The following is a 24329-nucleotide window of genomic DNA, read 5'->3' as shown; positions in this document are numbered from 1 at the left end:
TTGTTTGTTGTCATTTTATACCTTTTTATTCATAATTTTCTTACTCATAAAATTATGATGTTTTCTTTTCCACATAAAGAAGTCCCTTTACATTGTGGAAAATAGTATGGAGATTCCTCAAAAATTTTAAAAATAGAACTACCCTGGTGGGTGGAGGGACGGTTTAAATAAGTGATTGGGACTAAGGAGGGTGTTTGTTGTGATGAGCAATGGGTGTTGTATATGTGTTGAATCACTAAATTCTATACCTGAAACTAATATTACACTATATGTTAACTAACTGAAATTTAAATAAGAACTTAAAAAATAAAATAAAAATAGAACTACCTTATAATCCATTTCCCCAAAAATACTAAATACAAAAATACTCTTTCAAAGGGATACATGCATCCCAATGTTTATAGCAGCAATATCTACCATAACCAAATTATGTAAACAGCCCAAGTGTCCATCGATTGATGAATGGATAAAGAAGTGACATGCGCGCACACACACACACACACACACACACACACACACACAGTGGAATATTACTCAGCCATATAAAAGAATGAAATCTTGTATTTTGCAATGGCATGGATGGAGCTAGAGAATATTATGCTAAACAAAATCAGTCAGAGAAAGAAATAGCATATGGTTTCACTTATATGTGGAATTTAAGAAACTAAACAAACAAGCAAAGAGGAAAAAAAGAGAGAAAGAGGCAAACCAAAAAACCGACTCTTAGCTATAGAGAACAAACTGATGGTTCCCAGAGGGGAGGTGGGTGGGTGGATGGTATAAGGAGGTGGTGTGTATTAAGTAGTGCACTTGTTGTGATGAGCACCAGGTGTTTTATGGAAGTGTTGAATCACTATATTGTTCACCTGAAACTAATATTACATTGTATGTTAACTAACTGGAATTCAAATAAAAAAATTTTTTTAAGTCCCTTTAACTTTTCTTGGAAGGCTGGTGTAGTAGGGATGAACCCGTTTAACTTTTGTTTGTCTGGAAAAATCTTTATCTCTCTACCAATTCTGAGTGATAACCTTGCCAGGTAAAATATTCTCCACTATTGGTTTTTTCCCTTTCAGCTTTTTGAATATATCATGCCACTTTCTTCTGGTCTGCAAACTTTCTAGTAAGAATTAGCTAATGGCTTTATGAGGTTTCCCTTATATGTAACTTGTTGTTTCTCTGTAGGTACTTTTAATAATCTTGTCTTTAAGTAATAACATTGTAATTATTATATTTTGGTGTAAAAGTCCTTGAATTCCTCTTGTTTGGACTCTGCGCTTCCTGAACCTGGATGTCTGTTTCCTTACCTAAATTAGGGGATTTTTCAGCTACTCTTTAATCAAATACATTTTTGCCCCTTTCTCTCTCTCTTCTCCATCTAATGACACATAATGCAAATGTTTGTTCCCTTGATGTTGTCCATAAGATCTCTTACAGTGCCTGGGTGTCTCAGTTGTTAAGCGTCTGCCCTCAGCTCAGGTCATGATCCCAGGGTCCTGGGATCAAGCCCCACATCAGGCTCTCTGCTCAGCAGGAAGCCTTCTTCTCCCTCTCCCACTCCCCCTGCTCGTGTTCCCTCTCTCGCTGTGTCTCTCTCTATCAAATAAATAAATAAAATCTTTTTTTTAAAGGTCTCTTAACCCATCCTCATTTTTTTTTTAATTCTTCTTTCTTTTTCTGTTCACCTTGTGTGCTTTCCAATACGGTGTCTTCCAGATTTTTTTATTATTATGTTCAATTAACCAACATATAGTACATCATTAGTTTCTGATGTAGTGTTCAATGATCCATTATTTGCATATAACACCCAGTGCTCATCACAACACATGCTCTCCTTAATACCTATTACCCTGTTACCCCATCCCCCCTTCCCCCTTCCCTTCTGTAACACTCAGTTTGTTTCTTGGAGTCCAGAGTCTTTCATGATTTGTCTCCTTCCCTGATTTCTTCTCATTCAGTTTTACCTCCCTGTCCCTATGTTCCTCTGCTCTATTCCTTATGTTCCACATCTGAGTGAAACCATATGATAATTGTCTTTCTCTGCTTGATTTACTTCACTTAGCATAATCTCCTCCAGCTCCATACATGTCATTGTAAATGGTAGGTATTCATCCTTTCTGATGGCTGAGTAATATTCCATTGTATATATGAACCACATCTTTATCCATTCATCTGTTGAAAGACATCTCGGCTCCTTCCACAGTTTGGCTACTGTGGACATTGCTGCTAGGAACATTGGGGTGTCTTATACTGTTGGTGGAATGCAAGCTGGTACAGTAGTTAGTATTTAAACTAAAATCTAGATTGTCTAATGTAAGTATGGTTACTCTGGCTTTCTCTGACTTCCATTTGCATGATAGTTGGTTTTCCATCCCCTCACTTTCAATCTGCAGGTAACTTTAGGTCTAAAATGCATTTGTTTCTTTTTTTTTAAGATTTTATTTATTTATCTGACAGAGAGAGACACAGTGAGAGAGGGAATACAAGCAGGGGGAGTGGGAGAGGGAGAAGCAGGCCTCCCACGGAGCAGGGAGCCCAATGCGGGGCTCAATCCCGGGACCCTGGGGCCATGACCTGAGCCTAAGGCAGACGCTTAATAGACTGAGCCCCCAGGCACCCCTAAAATGCGTTTCTTGTAGGCAGCATAGAGATGGACCTTGTTGTTTTTACCCATTCTGATAACTTATGTCTTTTGATTGGAGCATTGAATACATTTACATTCAGAGTGATTATTGACAGATAAGAGTTTACTGCCATTGTTCCCTGTAGAGTTGCTGTTTCTGCTGATGTTCCCTGGTCCTTTCTAGTCTGCTGCTTTTGGTCTTTTTTTTCCCTCCACTCAAAGAGTCCCCCTTAAAATATTTTGATGGGCTGTTTTAGTGGTCACAAACTCCTTTAGTTTTTGTTTTTCTGGGAAACTATCTCTCCTATTCTGAATGACAGCCTGGGTGGATGAAGAATTTGGGGGTGAGTATTTTTCCTACTCAGCATGTTGAATATTTCTTTCCACCCCTTCTGGCCTACAGAGTTTCTGTGGACAGATCTGGTGTGAACCTGATCTGTCTTGCCTTGTGTCTTTTCTTGCCCTGTCCTGTATCCAAATCTATAAAGAACTTATCAAACTCAACATCCAAAAAACCAAAATTCCAGTCAAGAAATGGGCAGAAGACATGAACAGACATTTCTCCAAAGAACACATCCAAATGGCCAACTGACACATAAAAAAATGTTCTACATCACTTGCCATCAGGGAAATACAAATCAAAACCATGATGAGATACCACCTTACACCAGTTAGAATGGCAAAAAATAACAAATCAGGAAACAGCAAGTGTTGGCAAGGATGTGGAGAAAAGGGAACCCTCCTACACTGTTGGTGGGAATGCAAGTTGGTGCAGCCACTCTGGAAAACAGTATGGAGGTTCCTCAAAAAGTTAAAAATAGAGCTACCTTACATCCCATCAATTGCACTAGTATTTACCCCAAAGATAGAGATGTCGTGAAAAGAAGGGTCACATGCATCCCAATGTTCATAGCAGCAATGTCCACAATAGCCAAACTGTGGAGTCGAGATGCCCTTCAACAGATGAATGGATAAAGAAGATGTAGTTCATATATACAATGGAATATTACTCAGCCATCAGAAAGGATGAATACCCAACTTTTACATCCACATGGATGGGACTGGAGGAGATGGTGCTAAGTGAAATAAGTCAAGAGAGAAAGTCAATTATCATATGGTTTCACTCATATGTGGAATATTAAGAAATGTGCAGAGGATCATAGGGGAAGGGAGGAAAAACTGAAGGGGGGAGAAATCAGAGAAGGAGACAAACCATTAAATACTCTGCACTCTAGTAAACAAACTGAAGGTTGTGGATAAGGATGTGGTTGGGGGGGGATAGGGTAATTGGGGTATGGGTATTAAGGAAGGCACGTGATGTGATGAACACTGTGTGTTATACACAACAAATGAATCATTGAATTTCTGATTAAAACTAAGAGTACCTGTTATTATAGCATTTCTTACAATTGTTTCTGGTTTGTCATCAATGGACTTTTATTTTGCTTTTTTCATGTTTTTGTTTTTTTATTTAAATGCAATTAGCCAACATATATTACATCATTAGTTTCAAATGTAGTGTTCAATGATTCATCAGTTGTGTCTAACACCCATTTTCAGTTTCTCTTTGTGTATGATGTAAGAAAATGATCCTGTTTTGTTCTCCTGCATGTGCCTCATGTGCACAATTTATTGAAGAGACTTTTTTCCATTAGATATTCTTTCCTGCTTTGTTGAAGATGAGTTGACCATAGAGTTGAGGGTCCATTTCTGGGCTCTCGATTCTGTTCCATGAATCTATGTGTCTGTTTTTGTGCCAGTACCATGTTGTCATGATGACCATAGCTTTGCATTAGAGCTTGAAGTCTGGCATTTGATGCCCCTGGCTTTGGTTTTCTTTTTCAATATTCCTCTGGCCATTTGGTGTCTTTTTTGGTTCCTTACAAATTTTAGGATTATTTGTTCCATCTCTGTGAAAAATGCTGACATTATCTTGATAAGGATTGCATTGAGTGTGTACATTGTTCTGGGTGGCATATACATTTTAACAATATTTATTCTTCCAATCCATGAGCATGGAATGTTTTTCTATCTCTTGTCTTCCTCAGTTACTTCCATAAGTGTTGTGTAGTTTTTTGAGTACAGATACTTTAACTCTTGGTTAGTTTTATTCCTACATACCTTATCATTTTTGGTGCAACTGTGAATGGAATTGATTCCTTAATTTCTTTTTCTTCAGTCACATTGTTAGTGTATAGAAAAGCAACTGATTTCTGTGCATTGACTTTATATCCTGCCACATTGCTGAATTGCTGTATGAGTTCTAGTAATTTGGGGGTGGAGTCTTTTGGGTTTTCCACATAAAGTATCAAGTCATCTGTGAAAAGAGTTTGACTTCTTCTTTGCCAATTTGGATACCTTTTATTTCTTTTTGTTGTCTGATTGCTGTTGCTAGGACTTCTAGTACTATGTTGAACAATAGTGGCGAGAGTGGACATCCTTGACGTGTTCCTGATCTTAGGGGAAAAGCTCTATTTTTCCCATTGAGAATCATATTCACTGTGGGCTTTTCATAGATGGCTTTTATGAAATTGAGGTATGTTCCCTCTATCCCTACACTTTGAAGAGTTGTTATCAAGGAGGGATGCTGTATTTTGTCACATGCTTTTTTCTGTATCTACTAAGAGGATCATATGGTTCTTCTCTTTTCTTTTATTTATGTCACCTATCTTGCTGATTGATTTGCAAATGTTGAACCATCCTTGAATCCCAGGAATAAATCCCACTGGTTGTGGTGGATGATCCTTTTAATGTACTGTTGGATCTTATTTGCTAGTATCTTGGTGAGTATTTTGACATCCATGTTCATCAGGGATATTGTTCTGTAATTCTCCTTTTTTATGGGGCCTACCTGTCCCCTGGGTGTCTGAGGCAGATGTGAGCTCCAGCTTCAGTCTTAATTCTCCATAAGCCAAGCAACAAACAGTTCTTCTCAGTCTCCAGTGGTAAAACACGACACCAAGGACCCTGCTTGATCACCTCTGATGACAGGTGCTGTGTCTCCAAGCCTGGTATCAATAGGTGGAGAATTTCCTTTATAGCCTGAGCCTGTGGACAGTATGGGCTGCATGGTTCCTCAGCATTGACATGCTTGTTTTGTCCAAACCTAAGGTTCTGAAACACTTGTGGCTCCCAGCAGTGTGTTCAAGATAGGGGGACATAGACGTGATCGATGGGGAGGGGTGCCGAGGATTTCCAGTGGACCAGGAAAAAGTAAAAAACAGGACAAAAATGACACAATTTGAGTGAATAATCTTAGAGTGCAAAGCTCTTCATAAGGAGACAGAAGGGGCAGTGGAAGGGGAAGGACAGAGAGGTGGAGGAGAAGGAGAGCAGGAGCAGGAGGAAGAGGAGGGTGAGCAAGATCCCAAGGGATAGTTGTCCTCCCTATATTCACTAGTGCCTTCCCAGGGCCACAGAGGATTGTGAATAAGAACTACTACCAGCTACCAGACGACCAAAACCCTTTGTTGCCTAGATGCAGTGGTTTTTCTGTCCTGACAACTCACCTTTCTTTCATGGCCCAGATCATAGCAGCTGCCCAGTTCCCCTGTCCTGCTGAATTCCTCAAACCCTAAGGAACACAGCCCCCCAAGCCCCTCCTTCCCCCTGGAGGACCCTGTCTCCTGGGGAGCCACTAGTGTTTCCTTCCTCATGGCCCTCCTCCCTTGCTCACCTGACCACAGGTGCACAAGAACAGAGGACTAGGTGGAAATCCGAAGCTACACTCATGTGGCACCTTACCTAATGTTGACAAGAAGGAGCCTTCCCACCCAAGGATGGGAGGTCAGGGAAACTAAGGACGGGGTGGATCCTGCAAGGGACTGGACCAGACATTGCAGACAGGAAACCTGTAAAGTCCCAGTTGGCAGAGAGTAAGCCAAGGTGCCTGTGATGTGGGAGGGGGGTGGTGCACCACTTTAAATGCTTGGAGGATCTAGAGACACTGTGCACATAGCCCAGAGCAGGAAGCTAGAGGCTCACCAGGGATCTGGGCACAGAGGAGATGCCCCTTAGCTCTCCCAGGACCTTGGCCATCTGTAGGACAGAGCCTACAGGGACCCTGGCCCTGCGGCTCACAGGGGCTTCTGAGAGCTCAGCTGGCTTGATCGATGCCCGGCGCAGGTGCATGGGACAGCACAGGTGCCCTGGGTCCCCATAAACCTCCCTGGTTTGCACTATGCCCTGAAGCATGCACGGGGAGCGGCTGGTGGACCACACATGCATCCCTGCTGGGGGCGCCTAACAGCCCACAGAATGCAACTTGGAGACTGGTTCTTCCTTTGCTTTTCCTGTTGGCACTTAATTCCATCCCCAAGGAGACAGAGGCAGCGCTCTTTCTCTACCGGTTTTTCTGTTTTCATTTTTGCCCCTCAGGTTTCTTGTTTTTCTTCTCTGCACTTTTTCTTTAATTCTTAATTTTATATCTACTTTTCTTTTTTTCACTGTTTTCCATTCTTAGTTTCCTCTATTGACTTTTTTAACCCCTTGCTCTTCTTTTTTTCCATTTCTTTTTCTTTTTTCCCAGTTAGGGTGAAATTAACATAGCATAAAATCAACCACATGAATGTGAAAGACTCAGTGACAACACATTCATGACCCTGTGTGACACCACCTCTATCTCCTGCCAAATAGAACCCCAAACCGTTACAACATTACCTTCCATTTTCCCCCATTCCCACTGCCTGACTACCACAGATCTGCTATCTGTCTCTCTGGATTTACCTCTTCTGCACATTTCATGGCAGTGGTATCCCACGGTATGTGGTCTTCTGTGTGGTATCCCACGGTATGTGGTCTTCTGTGTCTGCCTTTCCACACTGTCCTCCCTTTGCACCTCGGGGAGCCTGTTGCCAGTCAAGGCTCAACACTGGCCCTCACGGGTTTGGACAATGTCTTCCAATGCTCTTCCTACTCTGATAAAAGACTCCAGGCCAGGCATGAGCTCAAGCCCAGGAAGGACCCCTGTCCAGGTGAGACCACGTTCGGGATTCATTCTCCTGGGCAAGCATCCACCTGCTCCCATCACAGGTGAGAATCCTGCATGCTCCCTCTAGTTGTTACATCCCCAGTCCTCCAACCTGGCTCATAAGTACATTGGGTTCGGGTTTTAGCTGAGTTCATTACCTGCTTCAAGCAATGCACAGGCATAATTCAGCATGTTTATATAGAAGAGGGGAACCACTCCCTCACCAAATAGTTTCCTTTGCCAAGGGGAATGCAGGTGAGGGTTTGGGTTGGCAGCATCGGCCCCTGTGTGAGCACTGACTTTGGGAGGGAAGGCACAAACATTCATTCCATAATATTCTGACAAATTAAGTTAAACACCTCACCACCAAGAAGACCATGAAGCTTTCCCTATACCTCTGTTCCCACCAAAAGTCTCCCAGAAAATGTCTAGACTCTTGAGTCAATGGGAGGGAAGAACAGTCAGGGTTTAGTCAAGTGTCTACCTGCACAGGAGTCTCCAGGGAAAAGCCAGAAGTTGGCCAACTTCAACCTGATCATGAGAAACTTTCCCAGAAAATAGCCCAGCTTGTCAAGGACTGGAGGTGTTTTGATAATGGAGCACCTTTATCTGAATCCCCCAACTTCTGCTGTTGGCCTGGATCCTAGCACTCAAGAGCCATATCTCCTCCTCAGGGCTCCTGGCACTGGTCCTGACAACCATCCTTCCATGGACTGACTTGCTTGGTCCCCTCTCTCCCCTTATCTCCTGCTACCAGGGTCTTGCTCCTCAACACTAAGTGTGTTCAGTTCCATTGACCACACCCTGTAGGAAGCCCTTGACCTATATATTTTTTTATTCTTAATGCAACTGCCAATAGGCACAGCTGGTTATTTTTTACAAACAGTAATAGGAGGACTCTACAGAAACTGGGAAACTCAGCTGCTCCTCTATCCAAACAACGAATGAAGACTTGTTTTATGCCCCCTCTGGAACTAACAGAGAAGTAAATCGATTCCCTCAAGGCCACCAGAAGCTTCCTGGGAAACCTACAGCTGGACTTGGCCAGGTGAGTGTTTTCTATTTTAAGAGCACTCATGTACATCTTTACTTTCTACACCCTGTCCCTATTCTTGAGTGACAGGGAGACCCCAGGGGCTTTCGCCAAAGGAAGGCTAGCATTGAACAGGAAGAGAGTATCTTCCAGCATACCTTCTCGTGCTTTATATAAATACCAAACCTGCAAAGCTGTGCTTGGTGAAACCACCCAGAAGAGCAGATGGGTCTCAGAACAAGTGTCCTTTTTTTTTTTTTTTTTTTTTTTTTTTTTTAAGATTTTATTTATTTATTTGAGAGAGAGAATGAGAGATAGAGAGTACGAGAGGGATGAGGGTCAGAGGGAGAAGCAGACTCCCCGCCGAGCAGGGAGCCCGACGCGGGACTCGATCCCAGGACTCCAGGATCATGACCTGAGCCGAAGGCAGTTGCCCAACCAACTGAGCCACCCAGGCGCCCAGAACAAGTGTCCTTGAAACTGAGTACACCATAACTAGTAAAGCTTAGGTGCATCTTGGCCTCCCACCAACACAGCCAAGGAGCCCTGGGGCTCCCTCCCCTTCCCAACTGGAAAATGTTCCTTGGGAGCAACAGGGTCAAGAGGGCTTCAAGGGAGTGGACAGACAGAGGTCTGACCTTGGATTCACTAAAACAGAGGTGCGTTTTCTCCCCAGCGTGATTGTGTTCATGATAGAACAGAGCCAGAGATCAGGCAATACTCTTACACCAGTAAGTGATGAGATGGAGCCCATGCATGGAGGAGGTGTCTGAGTCATTCTGTGGACAGATGAGGGTAAGAGAAACAATATCCAAGAGCAGATGGACACAAGAGCAGGTGGAGGCTGCTGTCTCTCTGTCTGTAGGATGAACAACTTGTGTGGGAGTGAGAGGGAACAAGATAGTTAAAAGTGACCTTTCTCTCCCCTGACCATGTTTCCTTGACTCCCGTTAGGATTCTGGTGGTACCTGATCCCCCACCAAGGCAGACAGACAGAGAACAAGAGAGACAGACAGACGACAGAGGCAGAGACAGAAATTAACTCAACCTCCAATGTGTAGGGCTCAGGTTTCTCTGTCCCCAGCAGGCATGGCAAACACACATGGTCAAGTCATCTTTCCACCCAGCTGCTCCATCATCTTCATCTTCCTGCAGCTCCTGTCCTGCGGCATCCCTGCAAATGGTAGGAGAGCTCCCCGGCCTCATGCTACGAGAATGCCCTGTGTATGGAGAGGAATGCCAGAGGGGGCTGGGCTGGCACCTTCCCTCATCAGCCATCAGCCAAGGATCCAAGCAGTCCTTCCCCGGGAACCCTGGGTCTGGGTGGGAGGGCCCTTGGTCTCCTCACAACCAGCCTAACCAGTACTTTCCAATCTACTCTCCTAAGGGAAAGCTGATTTCTCTGTCTTTGGGCCTGGCGAGCCTGTTCTGGCTGTGCTCGGGGGAAATGTGGGGCTACCATGTCATCTGTCCCTCAATATCAGTGCCAAGGACATGGAGCTGCAGTGGTACAGGGATCAGCCATCCCAAGTTGTGCACCTGCACAAGAATGGGATGGACGTGAAGGAAGAACAGATGAGGGAGTACCAGGGAAGGACCACCTTCCTGAGCGCTGGGCTGGACCAGGGACAGGCCGCAGTGAGGATAAACGGTGTCACAGTTTTTGATAACGGAACCTTCCACTGCAACTTCAAAGACGGCATCATGTCGGCAGAGGCCAGGCTGTGGCTGATGGTGGCAGGTAAAGGCAAGCTGCTGGGGCTCCGGTTCTCCCCCAGAACTTCCCCCCAAAGCGGACACTCAGTGCAGATCATCCCATTCTGGGCCAAGCCTGAGCACATTCCACAAATGCACTAAACATATCTTCCCCAGGGCCAGTGAAGCCCAGTTCAGGACACCTGACGTCGTCTTCTAAATTTGCTTCTCTCCCTTTCCTGAACTGATCCGGAAAGAGGGGAGCAGAGGTAGAGAGGGACAGAGACACAGGGAGGAAAAGACACTAATTTTGCAGTATAGGAAATGTTTTTGATCTTTCCGGGCCTTTTCTGTTTTGTCCTGTGCTTTCTGGGAACAAGGGTCATATATGGCATATAAACATTACAGAGTAGGTAATGTGTGAAAAACCCCTAATTCCTGCAGGAATGTTTAGGATTTGTACTTTTCTGATGGAAGCACTGGTGGTTGTGGAGACTGGAACGGCTGTCTCTTCCCACAGGGCTTGGCTCGAAGCCTAGACTCCGAGTACAAGTTATCCAGGGTGAAGGTGTCTGGGCACAATGCACCTCGCAGGGCTGGTATCCAGAGCCCCGGGTGGAGTGGAGAGACTTTAGAGACCAGCTCCTACCTTCTGCGACCTACTTCTCAGCCTCACCAACAACAGGCCTCTTCTCAGTGGTGTCCAATGTGACCATCCAGGATGAGGTTGTGGGGAACTTCTCCTGCTCCATCTACAGCCCCCTCCTCCAGAGGAAGAAAATGGCCAACCATCACTTGCCCCGTGAGTGTTTTGTTCTGTTCAGGCCAAAAAGGTCTGAGCACCTGACAATAAGTACCTAATATCCAATACTTCTCGCAGTGACAGAACATTTTTCTTGTGATGAGAACTTTTATGATCTTTCCAAGTATACAACACAGCACTATTAACTATAGTTACCATGCTGTTCATCACCTCCCCAGAACCTACTGATTTCATAACTGGAAGTTTGTACCTTTTGCCCCTTTTCATACATTACACCCACCCCCTTCTCTCTCCTCTGGAAACCACCAATCTGTTCTCTGCATCTATGTGCTGGGCTTTCTCGTTTTCTTGGAGTTTGGGTTTTCATCTTGTTTTGTTTCATTTTAGATTTCACGTATACATGGGATCATACAGTATTTTCCCATCTGACTTTCTTCACTTAGCAACATGCCCGCAAGTTATCCATCCATGTTGTTGCACATGGCCTGATTTCCAACTTGTTTATAGCTGAATATTATCTCATTGTATAAATATGTTTTTCTTCCTTTATCATTTCATCCTCAATAGACACTTGAGCTGTTTCCATATCTTGGTTATTGTAAATAAGAGTGCAATGAACATAGGGGACATGTAACTTTTTAGAGCTAATATACTTATTTCTTACCTTTTGTATAAATACCCAGAAGTGGGGTTGGTGGATCGTGTGGTAGTTCTACTTTTAATCATCTGAGGAACATATATCCAGGTCCCCACAGTGGTTGCACCAATAGCTCCTTTCTTATTATTACTAAACAACATTCCATTGACTAGATGGACCACTGCCTATTTATGCCTTCACCTTCTTATGGACACCTTGGGGGCTTCCAAGTTACACTCTGCGTATAATTTTCATTTTTAAACAACCTCAAGCTTATGGAAATTTTGCAAGAATGGCATGCAGAATGCTGTGGAAACCTACCCAGTGTTTAACATTCTGCCATTTACCTACCATTTCTCCTGTGCATCTGTCCAGATCTGTCTGTACAAACACACACGTATGTCTTCCTAGTCATTTCAGGTTAGTTCCAAGCATCATGTCCCCCGACCCACAAACCCTGTCATGTGTGTGTCCTAAGAACACAGGTGCTCTTTTTCCCTGATATTCTTACCTCCCTGTGCTCTCTTTTAGCTCTGTTTTCCAGAAGTTCCCCGTCAATGGCATGGAGGACGGTGCTACCTCTGATCCTCACTGTGGCAGGGCTTGCCACAGCTGGAGCCACCTGTCTCTTCCAGAAATGTCAGAAGGACAGGAATATGGTGCAGCTGGAAGAAGAGACACTGTATAGAGCAGAGGATCAGCACTTCCAAGGTAAGCAGGTCCCAGGAGGACAGACATGTCCCTTCCAACTGGGGCACAGGTCGGGAGCCCTGCATGAAGTCTCCTATGAGCACGCTCAAGCAGGGGAGGAAATGGGAGAGAGCTGCCCAGGACACGTCTCAGGGACTACCCACTTACATATGCCCAGTGAAATCTTCTATCTCTGAGAGGTGTTCAGCTGCTCTTCACAGGTGACTTTGGGAAGGCTGGAAAGTCTCCATCACAGAGACAAACAGATCTGAGCTTGAACCCAGGAGTGTCTATCAGCTGGGGGTGATGAGAACATCCTGAAACTGCTCAAGTGAGAAATGCAGCAGGGTGCCTGGCACGTGCCAGGGTCTCACTGTAGGTGCAGGGACTATAAGCAATACACACTGTTGCACTTGCCCATCCACTCCCTTCCCTGCCCCCGGTGTCCTTGCCCATAGCCATCAGGCCCCAGTGTGGGAGCAGAGCACAGATGTCTCCATGACAGAAGTGGTAAGACTGGGCTGTCAGGATATGCCCCACAATGATTTCCCTATACAGGAAAAGACTCAGATTATTGTTTTCTTGGGCACTGAAGAATCTATATTTGTTCATGCTTTCTAAGGTCACAGCTAGAATTCATTAAGTCCTGTTTTGACTTAGCTTTCCCGAACTTGAGCTTTGGCCCCATTGGATCAGCACAATCCCACATTTTCCCATCTTTCTCTCTCATTGCAGGCTGGACAAAGGACAAGGTCATCCATGGTGAGGGCCATGCTGGGGGCTGGAAGCCTCTGCCCCCCGATTGTGTGTTTATGTGTGCATGTATGTGTGTGTTGTGTGTGCTCGTTGTACATTTATGTGCGTGTGTGTTTGTGTGTGCACATATGCATGCACAAGCACTGGTGTGTGTGTGTGTGTGTGTGTGTGTGTGTGTGTGTGTATTCCTTTCTATTCCAGAGTGCAGAAGTGTTGTGCTAAATACTGGTGAGTGGCAGTCACATAGCTCTAAACATCAAGTTTTAGCTGCCCTGGGAGAACTTAGCTCCTGTTTACTACGTGGGGAAGAGACAGACTTGCAGAGCCTAGGTAGCAAGAAAGCCAGCTCTCTTGGGGCACGGCCACTGTGGAAGGGACTCTGTCACCAGAGAGAGTAGAGAACCAGTGACTATCTACCCCAGGACACCATCTACGTGGGAAGTGTGGAGTGGGAAGGGGAGAGTCTGGCTGTGGACAGAGGACTGGGAGGGACATAACTGCAGACCATGAACCAGGCACCTAGAGGTATCAGGGAAGCTGGGGTCACCTGTTTGAGCACAGCCTCTTGTTGAGGGTCCAGGAGGGGACAGAGAGAAGCCAATCATCTATTCATTCATTCACTTATTAATTCATGTAAAATATTGACCAGTCACCTCCTCTTCCAGCAGCCAGCCATCTATTAGTGAATGAAACGGCTTCCTCTTGTCCTCAAGAGGCATAGATTCTGTGTGGGTATCAAGCCATCAGCCAGTGATTTTTCTTTAACCAAAACTGGAATAAATCAGGGTAAATATTGTAGGACTGAACTGGAATACAATAATGAAGTTGGACAGAAGAGCACTGACATAGGATGTCCAGGGTCCTGGGAATGGTGGGATGGCAACATCTAAATGAAGGTCCGGGTGACAGTGAGACCACAGCCCTGCAGGAAGGAGGGGTGGGCCCACCACCACGGCAGGGAGAAGGCCATCTGTGGTGTGCGAGAGCTGGGCATGTGGAAGAGAACCCAATGGGGTGAGAAGGTGTATGGATGCCCAGACCAGCAGAGCCTGGAAGGCCGAGGTAGGGGTCTGGATGTCATGTGAAATATGGTGCAGAATGAGTGAGGAGGTTTAAGCAGGGGAGAGGTGCTGATGGAGGAGAGGAAATAGCCCTGAGATGGGTCCTGGGCCCATAAGTAGTGGGGTCAGCAGGGGCAAGGCAGAACAAGGAACCCAAGGTGACTCTCAGAGCCAATGTCCCTGGGCCCATGGTGGCTCCATCTAAGAGAAACCTTGAAGCAAAATAAGACAGATTTAGGTCAAAGAAGTGAAAATCATCTTGGACATCTTAAGAGTGAGATGTTTTCAGACATCTCCATCTGGGGACATCAGATAAATCTTTAGATACACAAGTCTGGAGCTCCCAGGAAGAAATGTGGAGTTGAGATAGGAATTTGGGATCCATGGCATATATCTGGCCTTGAAAACCAGAAAAGTGAGCCAGGAAGTGCTCCATTTATCTGCACTCCTAAAATTACTCTTCAAAAATTTTTCTTTGAAAAAGAAATAAGCTTAAAAAACAAAAAGGAAAGGTACAGAAGACATATCCAAGATCTAGGCTTGGAGAACCTGGTATTTGGAGGTCTCTTTGAGCAGGAGTCTGGGGAGAGTTGTGGGAGGGCCAGGGGATGCTTATCCACTGAAATCCATGGATACAGTGTGGTGAGGGAACAGCTGGTGGCATTCCATGCAGCTGAGAAGTACAGTGAGATAAGATAGGGAACATGACCCAGAAAAACTGGCTAGTGTGGTGTGGCAAAGAGAGGTGTGCCCCATGGAGACAGCTGGAAGAAAAACTTCAAAATTATTGTCTGTGCAGCTGAGCTAAAAACTGGTGAGTGGGGAATCAAGCAGAGTGTTTTATTTGGGTTTGTTTTGGTTTTACTTTAGGGTCCTTATTTTAGGGTAGCAGAGCATGTCTGTTGCCTAAAAGGAATGATCTCGTGTAAAAGACACATGAAGCCAGCAGGGGACAGTTTTCAGGGAAGATAGGTAGGCCAGGTGTGGGGTGGTGTGCAAGAGGTCATTACTGAATAATTTTGTGTCAAAGTTAATTTTCTGGTTTTGATCCTTTTACGTGGGTTATGCAAGATGTTGACACAGACATATTGTTTATGCTATTTTTCAGCTTCTTTGTAAGTCTGGGACTGTTTTTGTATTGTAAATATTTTTTATTTAATCATGAGGGAATTTGGAATAACAGGAGCCAGGCTCATTGTTCAGCTAGGGAGTCCATGTTCGACCATATCATGGAGATGGAACACGGGTGGGTTCCATCTCCACAGCCCAGACTCTACAGGGGAAGGGTTTTGATGGAGCAGAAGGTGGAGAATTCAGAAAGCAGCAATGAGAGTTCTGGGGGGAAACAAATAGTCTTTGCTGGAAAGCAAAAGGGAACAGAGTTCTATCCAGAAGGAGGTAGAGACCAGGGAGAAAGACCTGGTCTTATTTGGATGATCTCCAAATAAGAGGAGAGCATGGGTCCTGTCCAACTGACAGGAATGGAAGGTTAGGAAACATGAGTATCTGGGGCATCTGGATGCAGACCCAAGCAAACAACAACATACTTGGCTTTAGAATGGGCCAGGGTGGACACTGGCTAGGAGGTTTCTATTGTTGAGAAGGTGCCTGCAGGGGCATCTTGGTGCCCAGCTGGTCCCCACACACCCTCCCTGCCTCTGGTATGGAGCCCAAGTGTAGACAGACCTTCCCCCAGGTCATACGCTGGGGTTCTGAGGGCTCTGAGAAGGATGGCAGGGCAGGAGAGAAGGACTCTGTTTTGGAAGGTGTTCATCTCAGCTTTGGGGCTCTTAAGATGCCTCTTGGGCTTTCCCACACGTGACTCTTCAGTCGTTGACCCCAGAGCTGTCCAGCAGCACCTGTGGCACCTTCTCCTATCCCCCTGCATCCTCCCATGTCTTCCTATGTCTCTCTGTTTCTGTCTCTCCATCTTGCTCATTTTGTCTCTCTCTGTGTCTATCTCTCTCTGTGTCTCTATCTTTCTTTGTGTGTCTCTGTCTCCCCATCTCTCTCTTTGTCTGTCTGTATGTCTATCTCTCTATTTCTCCCTATCTATTTATCTCTGTTTCTGTATCTGTCTCTTTCTCTGTCTCTCTCTTTTTCTCTCTCTATGTCTCTGTCTCTCTGTCTCTGTATCTCTCTCTATCTCTCTCCCGGTGTCTATCTGGTTTATTCTGTCTCTCCTTGCTCTCCTTGTCTCTCTGTCTCTCCCTATCTCTCTGTGTCTCTATCTCTATCTCTCCCCTATGTCTCTCTCCCTGCCTTTCTCTACCTCTGTCTCTGTCTCTCTCTGTCTTTCCCTATATCTCAGAACACTGTCTCTGTCTCTAGCTCTCCCCTATGTCTTTCTGGCTCTTCCCCATCTCTCCCTGCTTCTGTCTCTGTCTCTCTCTCTGACTCTCCCTGTCTACCTCTCTCTCTGTTTCTCTCTCTCTCTCTCTCACACACACACACACGTGCTGAGAGACTGAGAACTGGGGGGCAAGCAGACCCCACAGTGTGCCAGCCATGTCCCTTCATTGGTAGAAATCCACCTGGAGCTGCTTCAGCTGCACTGGGATGGCTTGTTTGCATGGGGTCCTGGACAGAACACGGGGAGGGGGGAATGCAGGGACTCCCAGGGAGGCTGTGGTTTCACCTCGCCCAGAGGCCCTGGGGTCCCCTTCATGCAAGAGTGCAGGTTGGGGACACAAACCCCCAAGCCTAACCCTCTCCTCTTCCTACAGTGAGCCCATCCCTGGACCCTGATACCGCAAGCCCCAAACTCGCCCTGTCTGAGGATGGGAAGAGTGTGAGGCGGCTGTTCTTTGACCAGGAACTGCCAGATGTCCCCAGCAGATTTGACCAGGATCCCTGTGTACTGGCCCGGGAGAAGTTCTCTGCTGGGCGGTATTACTGGGAGGTCCAGGTGGGGCACAGGAAGGCCTGGAATGTTGGCGTGTGTCTGGAGAGCTTGGATCGGAAGGGAAGGATCCCCAAGGCCCCCCAGCATGGACTCTGGACCCTGGAGCTCTACAAGAAGACGTTGTGGGCCCTCGCCTTCCCAAGGGTTCGCCTGTACCCTTCAGGGCCCCTGCATCAGGTGGGCATTCTCCTGGACTGTGATGCTGGCACAGTCTCCTTCTACAACATGGGCAATGGATCTCTCATCTACACATTCTTTGGACTCTCCTCAGAGCCCCTGAGGCCATTCTTCTGCCTCTGGACACACGACACCATCCCCCTGATCATCTCAGATTTTGAGGCCCCAGAGGCCTTGGGGCCTCCTCAGAACCAGGGAGAGAAGAGGGTGGGGACCCTCCTCCAACAAGACCCGTGATCTCTCTGCTCTGGCCTGTCATAGCTTTGGGGGAGACATATCCATTCTACATGCCAACTAGACCCATACAAGGATGCACCTTTCTGATTTATCCTGTCTTATCTTCATTTTCCTTCCCTGTGGAATACTGACAATATAGTATGGGCTGAATCATGTACCCTCAAATTCACATGTTGAGCCCAACCCCCAGGACCTCAAGATGGGGCTGTATTTGGAGATGGGGTCTTTACAGAAGTGGTTAAGGTAAAAGCTGGTCACTAGGGTAGGCCATGATCCAGCATGACTGGAGTCCTTATCAAAAGGGGATCAGAGGGCGCCTGGGTGGCTCAGTTGGTTAAGCGACTGCCTTCAGCTCAGGTCATGATCCTGGAGTCCCAGGATCGAGTCCCGCATCGGGCTCCCTGCTCAGCAGGGAGTCTGCTTCTCCCTCTGACCCTCTTCCCTCTCGTGCTCTCTATCTCTCATTCTCTCTCTCTCAAATAATAAATAAAATCTTAAAAAAAAAAAAGGGGGGATCAGAGGTGCTTGAGTGGCTCAGCCAGCTAAGCATCTGCCTTCAGCTCAGATCATGATCCCAGGGTCCTGGGACAGAGTCCCGCATCGGGCTCCCTGCTTGGTGGGGAGCCTGCTTCTCCCTAAGCCCCTCCCTCTGCTTTCTCTCTGTCTTTCTGTCAAATAAATAAATAAAAATCTTTAAAAAAAAAGAAGATGGGATCAGAAGCACAGACACACAGGCTGCTGACCACATGAGGACATGGGCAGGAGACCCTATGTACATGCTGGGGGAGAGGCCTTGGAGGAACCAGCCCCACCCATGCCTGGATCTGGGACTTCCAGTCCCCAGGACAGGGACACAATAAATGTGTGCTGTTTAAACCTCCCAGCCCGTGGTATTTGTTACACAGCCCAAGCTGACTGGGACACCATATCATTACACACATTTCTGAAATGTACTTGGGGGCAGTTGTAAAGCATTGAGCCCTGTGCCAGACATGAAGCAGTTGCTCAGTAAACGCCAGTCTTCCTCATCTCCTCCTCCCCTCCTTCTCCCTCCCTCCTCCCTCTCACAACAGCCTGGACATCTGGTCTACCTTGGCACCCCCCACCCCCGTCTCTCTCTCTCCCTCACCATGGCAGGTGAGTGCAGAGCTACATGGAGACCAATCCAAAGATTCCAGGGCTTCCCCAGGCCAGTCATGGAAGCAAATGAAAATGAAAACACAAGAGTACAAAACCTCTGGGATGAGAGACCTAGGGAAAATCCTGAGAGCTGCTCAAAACAAGAGGTCCTTAACCTACAAGGGCTGAAACATTAGACTGGCAGCAGACCTAATCACAGAAACCTGATAGGCTAGAAATGGCTGGTATGATATATTCAGGGTAATAAATGAAAAAAACATGCAGCAAGTATACTTTATCCAGCAAGGCTGTCATTCAGAATGGAAGGAGAGATAAAGAGCTTCCAGGACAAACAGAAACTAAAAGAATTTGTGATCACTAAACCAGCCCGGCAAAAATATTAACAGGGATCCTGTAAGCAAAGAGAGAGCCCAAAGGACCTTAGATGACAAAGAAACGACAATCCACAGAAACAGGGACTTTAGAGGGCGCCTGGGTGGCTCAGTCATTAAGTGTCTGCCTTCAGCTCAGGTCATGATCCCAGGTCCTGGGATCAAGCCCCACATCGGGCTCCCTGCTCGGTGAGCCTGCTTCTCCCTCTCCCTCTCCCTGCCGCTCCCCCTGCTGTGCTCTCTCTGTCAAATAAATAAAATCTTTAAAAAAAAGAAAAAGAAAAAGAAACAAGGACTTTACAGGCAATAATATGGCACTAAATTCGTATCTTTCAATAGTTTGAATGTAAATGGGCTGAATGCTCCCATGAAAAGACACAGGGTCTCAGATTGGATAAAAAAAAAAAAAAAAGCAAGAACGATCATTATGCTGTCTGCAAGAGATTCGTTTTAGACCCAAAGACACCTGCAGATTTAAAGTGAGGGGGTGAACTATTTATCATGCTACTGTACATCAAAAGGAAGCTGGGGTACTTATATTGGACTAATTAGATTTTAAGCCAAAGACTGTAGTAAGGGATGAAGAGGGACACTGTATCATACATAAAGGGTCTATCCTATAGAAGATCTAATAATTATAAATATTTATGCCCCTAACTTGGGAGCAACCAATTATATAAACCAATTAATAACAAAATTAAAGAAACACATTGATAATAATACAATAAGAGTAGAGGACTTTAACACCCCACTCACAGCAATGGACAGATCATCTAAGCAAAAGATCAACAAGGAAACAAGGGCTTTGAATGGCACACTGGATCAGATGGACTTCACAGATATGTACAGAGCATTCCATCCTAAAACAACAGAATATACATTCTTCTGGAGTGCATATGGAATATTCTCCAGAATAGATCATATACTGGGTCACAAATCAGATCTCAACCATTACAAAAAAAGATTGGGATTATTCCTTGCATATTTTCAGACCACAATGTTTTGAAAGTTGAACTCAATCAGAAAAGGAAATTTAGAAGGAACTCAAATAGTTGGAGCTTAAAGAGCATCCTGCTAAAGAATGAATGGGCCAACCAGGAAATTAAAGATGAATTGAAAAAAATTCATGGAAACAATGAAAACAATGAAAAAGACAGCTCTTCAAAACCTTTGGGATGCAGCAAAGGCGGTCCTAAGAGGGAAGTACATGGCAATAAAAGACTTCAAGTAATTAGAAAAGTCTCAAATACACAAGCTAAATTTACACCTAAAGGAGCAGGAGAAAGAACAGCAAATGAAGCCTAAACCCAGCAGGAGAAGAGAATTAATAAAGATTAGAGCAGAAATCAATGAAATAGAAACCAAAAAACAGTAGAACAGATCAATGAAACTAGAAGCTAGTTCTCTGAAAGAATTAATAAGATTGATAAAACCTGTAGCCAGACTTATCAAAAAGAAAAGAGAAAGGACCCAAAGTAATAAAATCATGAATGAAAGAGGAGAGATCATGAGCAACACCAAGGAAATGCAAACAATTTTAAGAACTTGTATTGAGCAAGTATATGCCAATAAATTAAGCAATCTGGAAGAAATGGATGTGTTCCTGGAAACTTATTAACTTCCAAGACTGAAACCGGAAGAAAATAGAACCTGAACAGGCCCATAACCAGCAAGGAAACTGAAACAGTAATCAAAAATCTCCGAACAAACGAGAGTCCAGGGCCAGATGGCTTCCCAGGGGGATTCCACCAAACATTTAAAGAAGAAATAATACTTATTCTCATGAAGTTGTTTCGAAAAGAAAGAAAGAAAGAAAGAAAGAAAAGGAAAGAAAGAAAGAAAGAAAGAAAGAAAGAAAGAAAGAAAGAAAGAAAGAAAGAAAGAAAGAGAGAGAGAGAAAGAAAGAAAGAAAGAAAGAAAGAAAGAAAGAAAGAAAGAAAGAAAGAAAGAAAGAAAGAAAGAAAGAAAGAAAGAAAGAAAGAAAGAAAAAGAAAGAAAGAAAAAGAAAGAAAGAAAGAAAGAAAGAAAGAAAGAAAGAAAGAAAGAAAGAAAGAAAGAAAGAAAGAAAGAAAGAAAAAGAAATGGAAGGAAAACTTCCAAACTCACTCTATGAGACCAGCATTACCTTGATCCCAAAACCACACAAAGACCCCACCAAAAAGGAGAATGACAGACCAATATCCCTGATGAACATGGATGCCCAATTACTTACCAAGAACCTAGCCAACAGGATCCAACAGTACATTAAAAGGATTATGCACCATGACCAACTGGGATTTATTCTTGGGCTGCAAGGGGGTTCAACATCCACAAAGCAATCAACTTGGAAGACCACATTAATAAAAGGAAGGACAAGAACTGTATGATCCTCTCAATTGATGCAGAAAAAGCATTTGACAGAATACAGCATCCTCTCCTGATCAAAACTCTCCACCATGTAGGGATAGAGGGAACATACGTCAATATCATAAAAGCCATCTACAAAAAGGCCACAGCGAACATCCTTCTCAATGGGGAAAAGCTGAGAGCTTTCCCCTAAGGTCAAGAACACAACAGGATGCCCACTCTCTCCAATATTGTTCAACATAGTACTCAAAGTCCTAGCCTCCGCAAACAACAAAAAGAAATAAAAGGCATTCAAATTGGCAAAGAGGTAGTCAAACTCTCATTCTTTACAGATGACATGATACTTTATGTGGAAAACCCAAAAGACTCCATCCCAAAATTGCTAGAACTCATGCAGGAATTCAGCAACGTGGCAGGATACAAAATCGGGGCACAGATATCAGTTGCTTTTCTATTCACTAAAAATGTAACTGAAGAAAGAGAAATTATGGAAATAAACCCATTTACGATTGAGGAATCTCCATACTGTTTTCCAGAGTGGCCGTACCAGCTTGCATTCCCACCAACAGTTTAAGAGTGTTCCCCTTTCTCCGCATCCCCGCCAACATCTGTTGTTTCCTGTCTTGTTAATTTTAGCCATTCTGACTGGTGTGAGGTGGTATCTCATGTGGGTTTGATTTGTATTTCCTTGATGAGGAGCGACGTTGAGCAGTTTTTCATGCGTCTGTTGGCCATTTGTATGTCTTCTCTGGAGAAATGTCTGTTCATGTCTTCTGCCCATTTCTCAACTGGATTATTAGCTTTTCGAGTGTTGAGTTTGAGAAGTTCTTTATAGATTTTGGGTACTGGCCTTTTATCTGAAAGCTAACCAAAGAGGTAAAGGATCTATATTCTAGGAACTACAGAACACTCATGAAAGAAATTGAGAAGACACAAGAAGATGGAAAAAAATTCCATGCTCATGGATAGGAAGAATAAACATTGTTAAAATGTCTGTGTTACCCAGAGCAATCTATACCTTCAATGCCATCCCGATCAAAATTCCAATGACATTTTTCAAAGTGCTGGAATAAACAATCCTAAAATTTGTATGGAATCAGAAAAGACCCTGAATCGCCAAGGAAATGTTGAAAAAGAAAAACAAAGCTGGGGGCATCACGTTGCCCAATTTCAAGCTATATTACAAAGCCGTGATCACCAAGACAGCATGGTACTGGCACAAAAACAGACATATAGACCAATGGAACAGCATAGAGAGCCCAGATATGGACCCTCAACTCTACGGTCAACTAATCTTCAACAAAGCAGAAAAATATATGCAATGGAAAAAAGACCATCTCTTCAATCAATGGTGCTGGGGAAATTGGACAGCCACACGTAGAAGAATGAAACTCGAACATTCTCTAACACCATCACAAAGATAACTCAAAATGGATGAAAGACCTCAATGTGAGACAAGAATCCATCAAAATCCTAGAGGAGAACACAGGCAGTAACCTCTTTGACATCGCCCACAGCAAATTCTTTCAAGATACATCTCCAAAGGCTAGTAAAAGAAAAGTAAAAATGAACTTTTGGGACTTCATCAAGATAAAAAGTTTCTGCACAGCAAAGGAAACAGTCAACAAAACAAAGAGGCAACCCACAGAATGGGAGAAGATATTTGCAAATGACACTACAGTTAAAGGGCTGCTATCCAAGATCTATAAAGAACTTCTCAAACTCAACACCCAAAAAACAAATAATCAAGTCAAAAAATGGGCAGAAGACATGAAGAGACACTTCTCCAAAGAAGACATATAAATGGCCAACAGACACATGAAAAAATGTTCATCATCATTAGCCATTAGGGAAATTCAAGTCAAAACCACACTGAGATACTACCTTACACCATTTAGAATGGCAAGAATTGACAAGACAAGAAGCATCAAATGTTGGAGAGGGTGTGGAGAAAGGGGAACCCTCTTACACTGTTGGTGGGAATGCAAGTTGGTGCAGCCACTTTGGAAAACAGTATGGAGGCTCCTCAAAAAATTAAAAATAGAGTTACCCTATGACTCAGCAATCGCATTCCTGGGTGTTTACCCCAAAGACACAGATGTAGTGAAAAGAAGGCCATATGCACCCCAATGTTCATAGCAGCAGTGTCCGCAATAGCCAAACTGTGGAAAGAGCCGAGATGCCCTTCAACAGATGAGTGGATAAAGATGTGGTCCATATATACAATGGAAGATTACTCAGCCATCAGAAAGGATGAATACCCAACTTTTACATCCACATGGATGGGACTGGAGGAGATTATGCTCAGTGAAATAAGTCAAGCAGAGAAAGTCAATTATCATATGGTTTCACTTATTTGTGGAACATAAAGAATAGCATGGAGGACATTAGGAGAAGGAAGGGAAAAATGAAGGGGGGAAAATCGGAGGGAGAGACGAACCATGAGAGACGATGGACTCTGAGAAACAAACTGAGAGTTCTAGAGGGGAGGAGAGTAGGGGTGATCAGTTAGCCCAGTGATGGGTATCAAGGGGGGCATGTACTGCATGGAGTACTGTGTGTTATACGAAAACGATGAATCGTGGATCACTACATCAAAAACTAATGATGTATTATATGGTGACTAACTTTTGGATAAGTCTGGCCAGTGGTTTATCAATCTTCCTGATTCTTTCAAAGAACCAGCTTCTAGTTTCGTTGATCTGATCTATTGTGTTTCTGGTTTCTAATTCATTGATCTCTGCTGTAATCTTAATTATTTCTCTTCTAATGCATGGCGTAGGCCTCGTTTGTTGCTTTTTCTCTAGTACTTTAAGACGTAGGGTTAGCTGGTGAATTCGGGATTTTTCTGTTTTTTTGAGTGAGGCTTGGATGGCTATGTATTTCCCCCTTAGGACAACCTTTGCAGTATCCCACAGGTTTTTGA

At 44.5% G+C, this 24329-nt stretch overlaps 1 protein-coding gene across 1 annotated transcript; it reads left to right on the top strand.

Moving 5' to 3' along the window:
* Positions 1-9714: 9714 nt before the first annotated feature.
* BTNL10 (butyrophilin like 10) lies at positions 9715-17546 on the top strand. The gene is made up of 6 exons (XM_027624403.1): positions 9715-9808; positions 10013-10366; positions 10841-11122; positions 12252-12431; positions 13146-13172; positions 16954-17546. The coding sequence occupies exons 1-6, from the start codon at positions 9715-9717 to the stop codon at positions 17544-17546; spliced, it is 1530 nt and encodes a 509-aa protein (XP_027480204.1).
* Positions 17547-24329: the final 6783 nt, after the last annotated feature.

This window comes from Zalophus californianus, chromosome 5 (genome assembly GCF_009762305.2).
Source record: "Zalophus californianus isolate mZalCal1 chromosome 5, mZalCal1.pri.v2, whole genome shotgun sequence".
NCBI classification, from domain to species: domain Eukaryota; kingdom Metazoa; phylum Chordata; class Mammalia; order Carnivora; family Otariidae; genus Zalophus; species Zalophus californianus.
The sequence above is the reverse complement of the archived record's forward strand: the minus strand, read 5'-3'. Positions and strand labels throughout refer to the sequence as shown.

Bases quoted from the DNA above. Each gene is read 5' to 3' on its own strand.
- BTNL10 (XM_027624403.1), top strand. From the start codon at position 9,715: ATGGCAAACACACATGGTCAAGTCATCTTTCCACCCAGCTGCTCCATC. The intron at 10,367-10,840 runs GTAAAGGCAAGC...CTCTTCCCACAG, and splicing joins GCTGTGGCTGATGGTGGCAG to GGCTTGGCTCGAAGCCTAGA. The intron at 13,173-16,953 runs GTGAGGGCCATG...CTCTTCCTACAG, and splicing joins AAAGGACAAGGTCATCCATG to TGAGCCCATCCCTGGACCCT.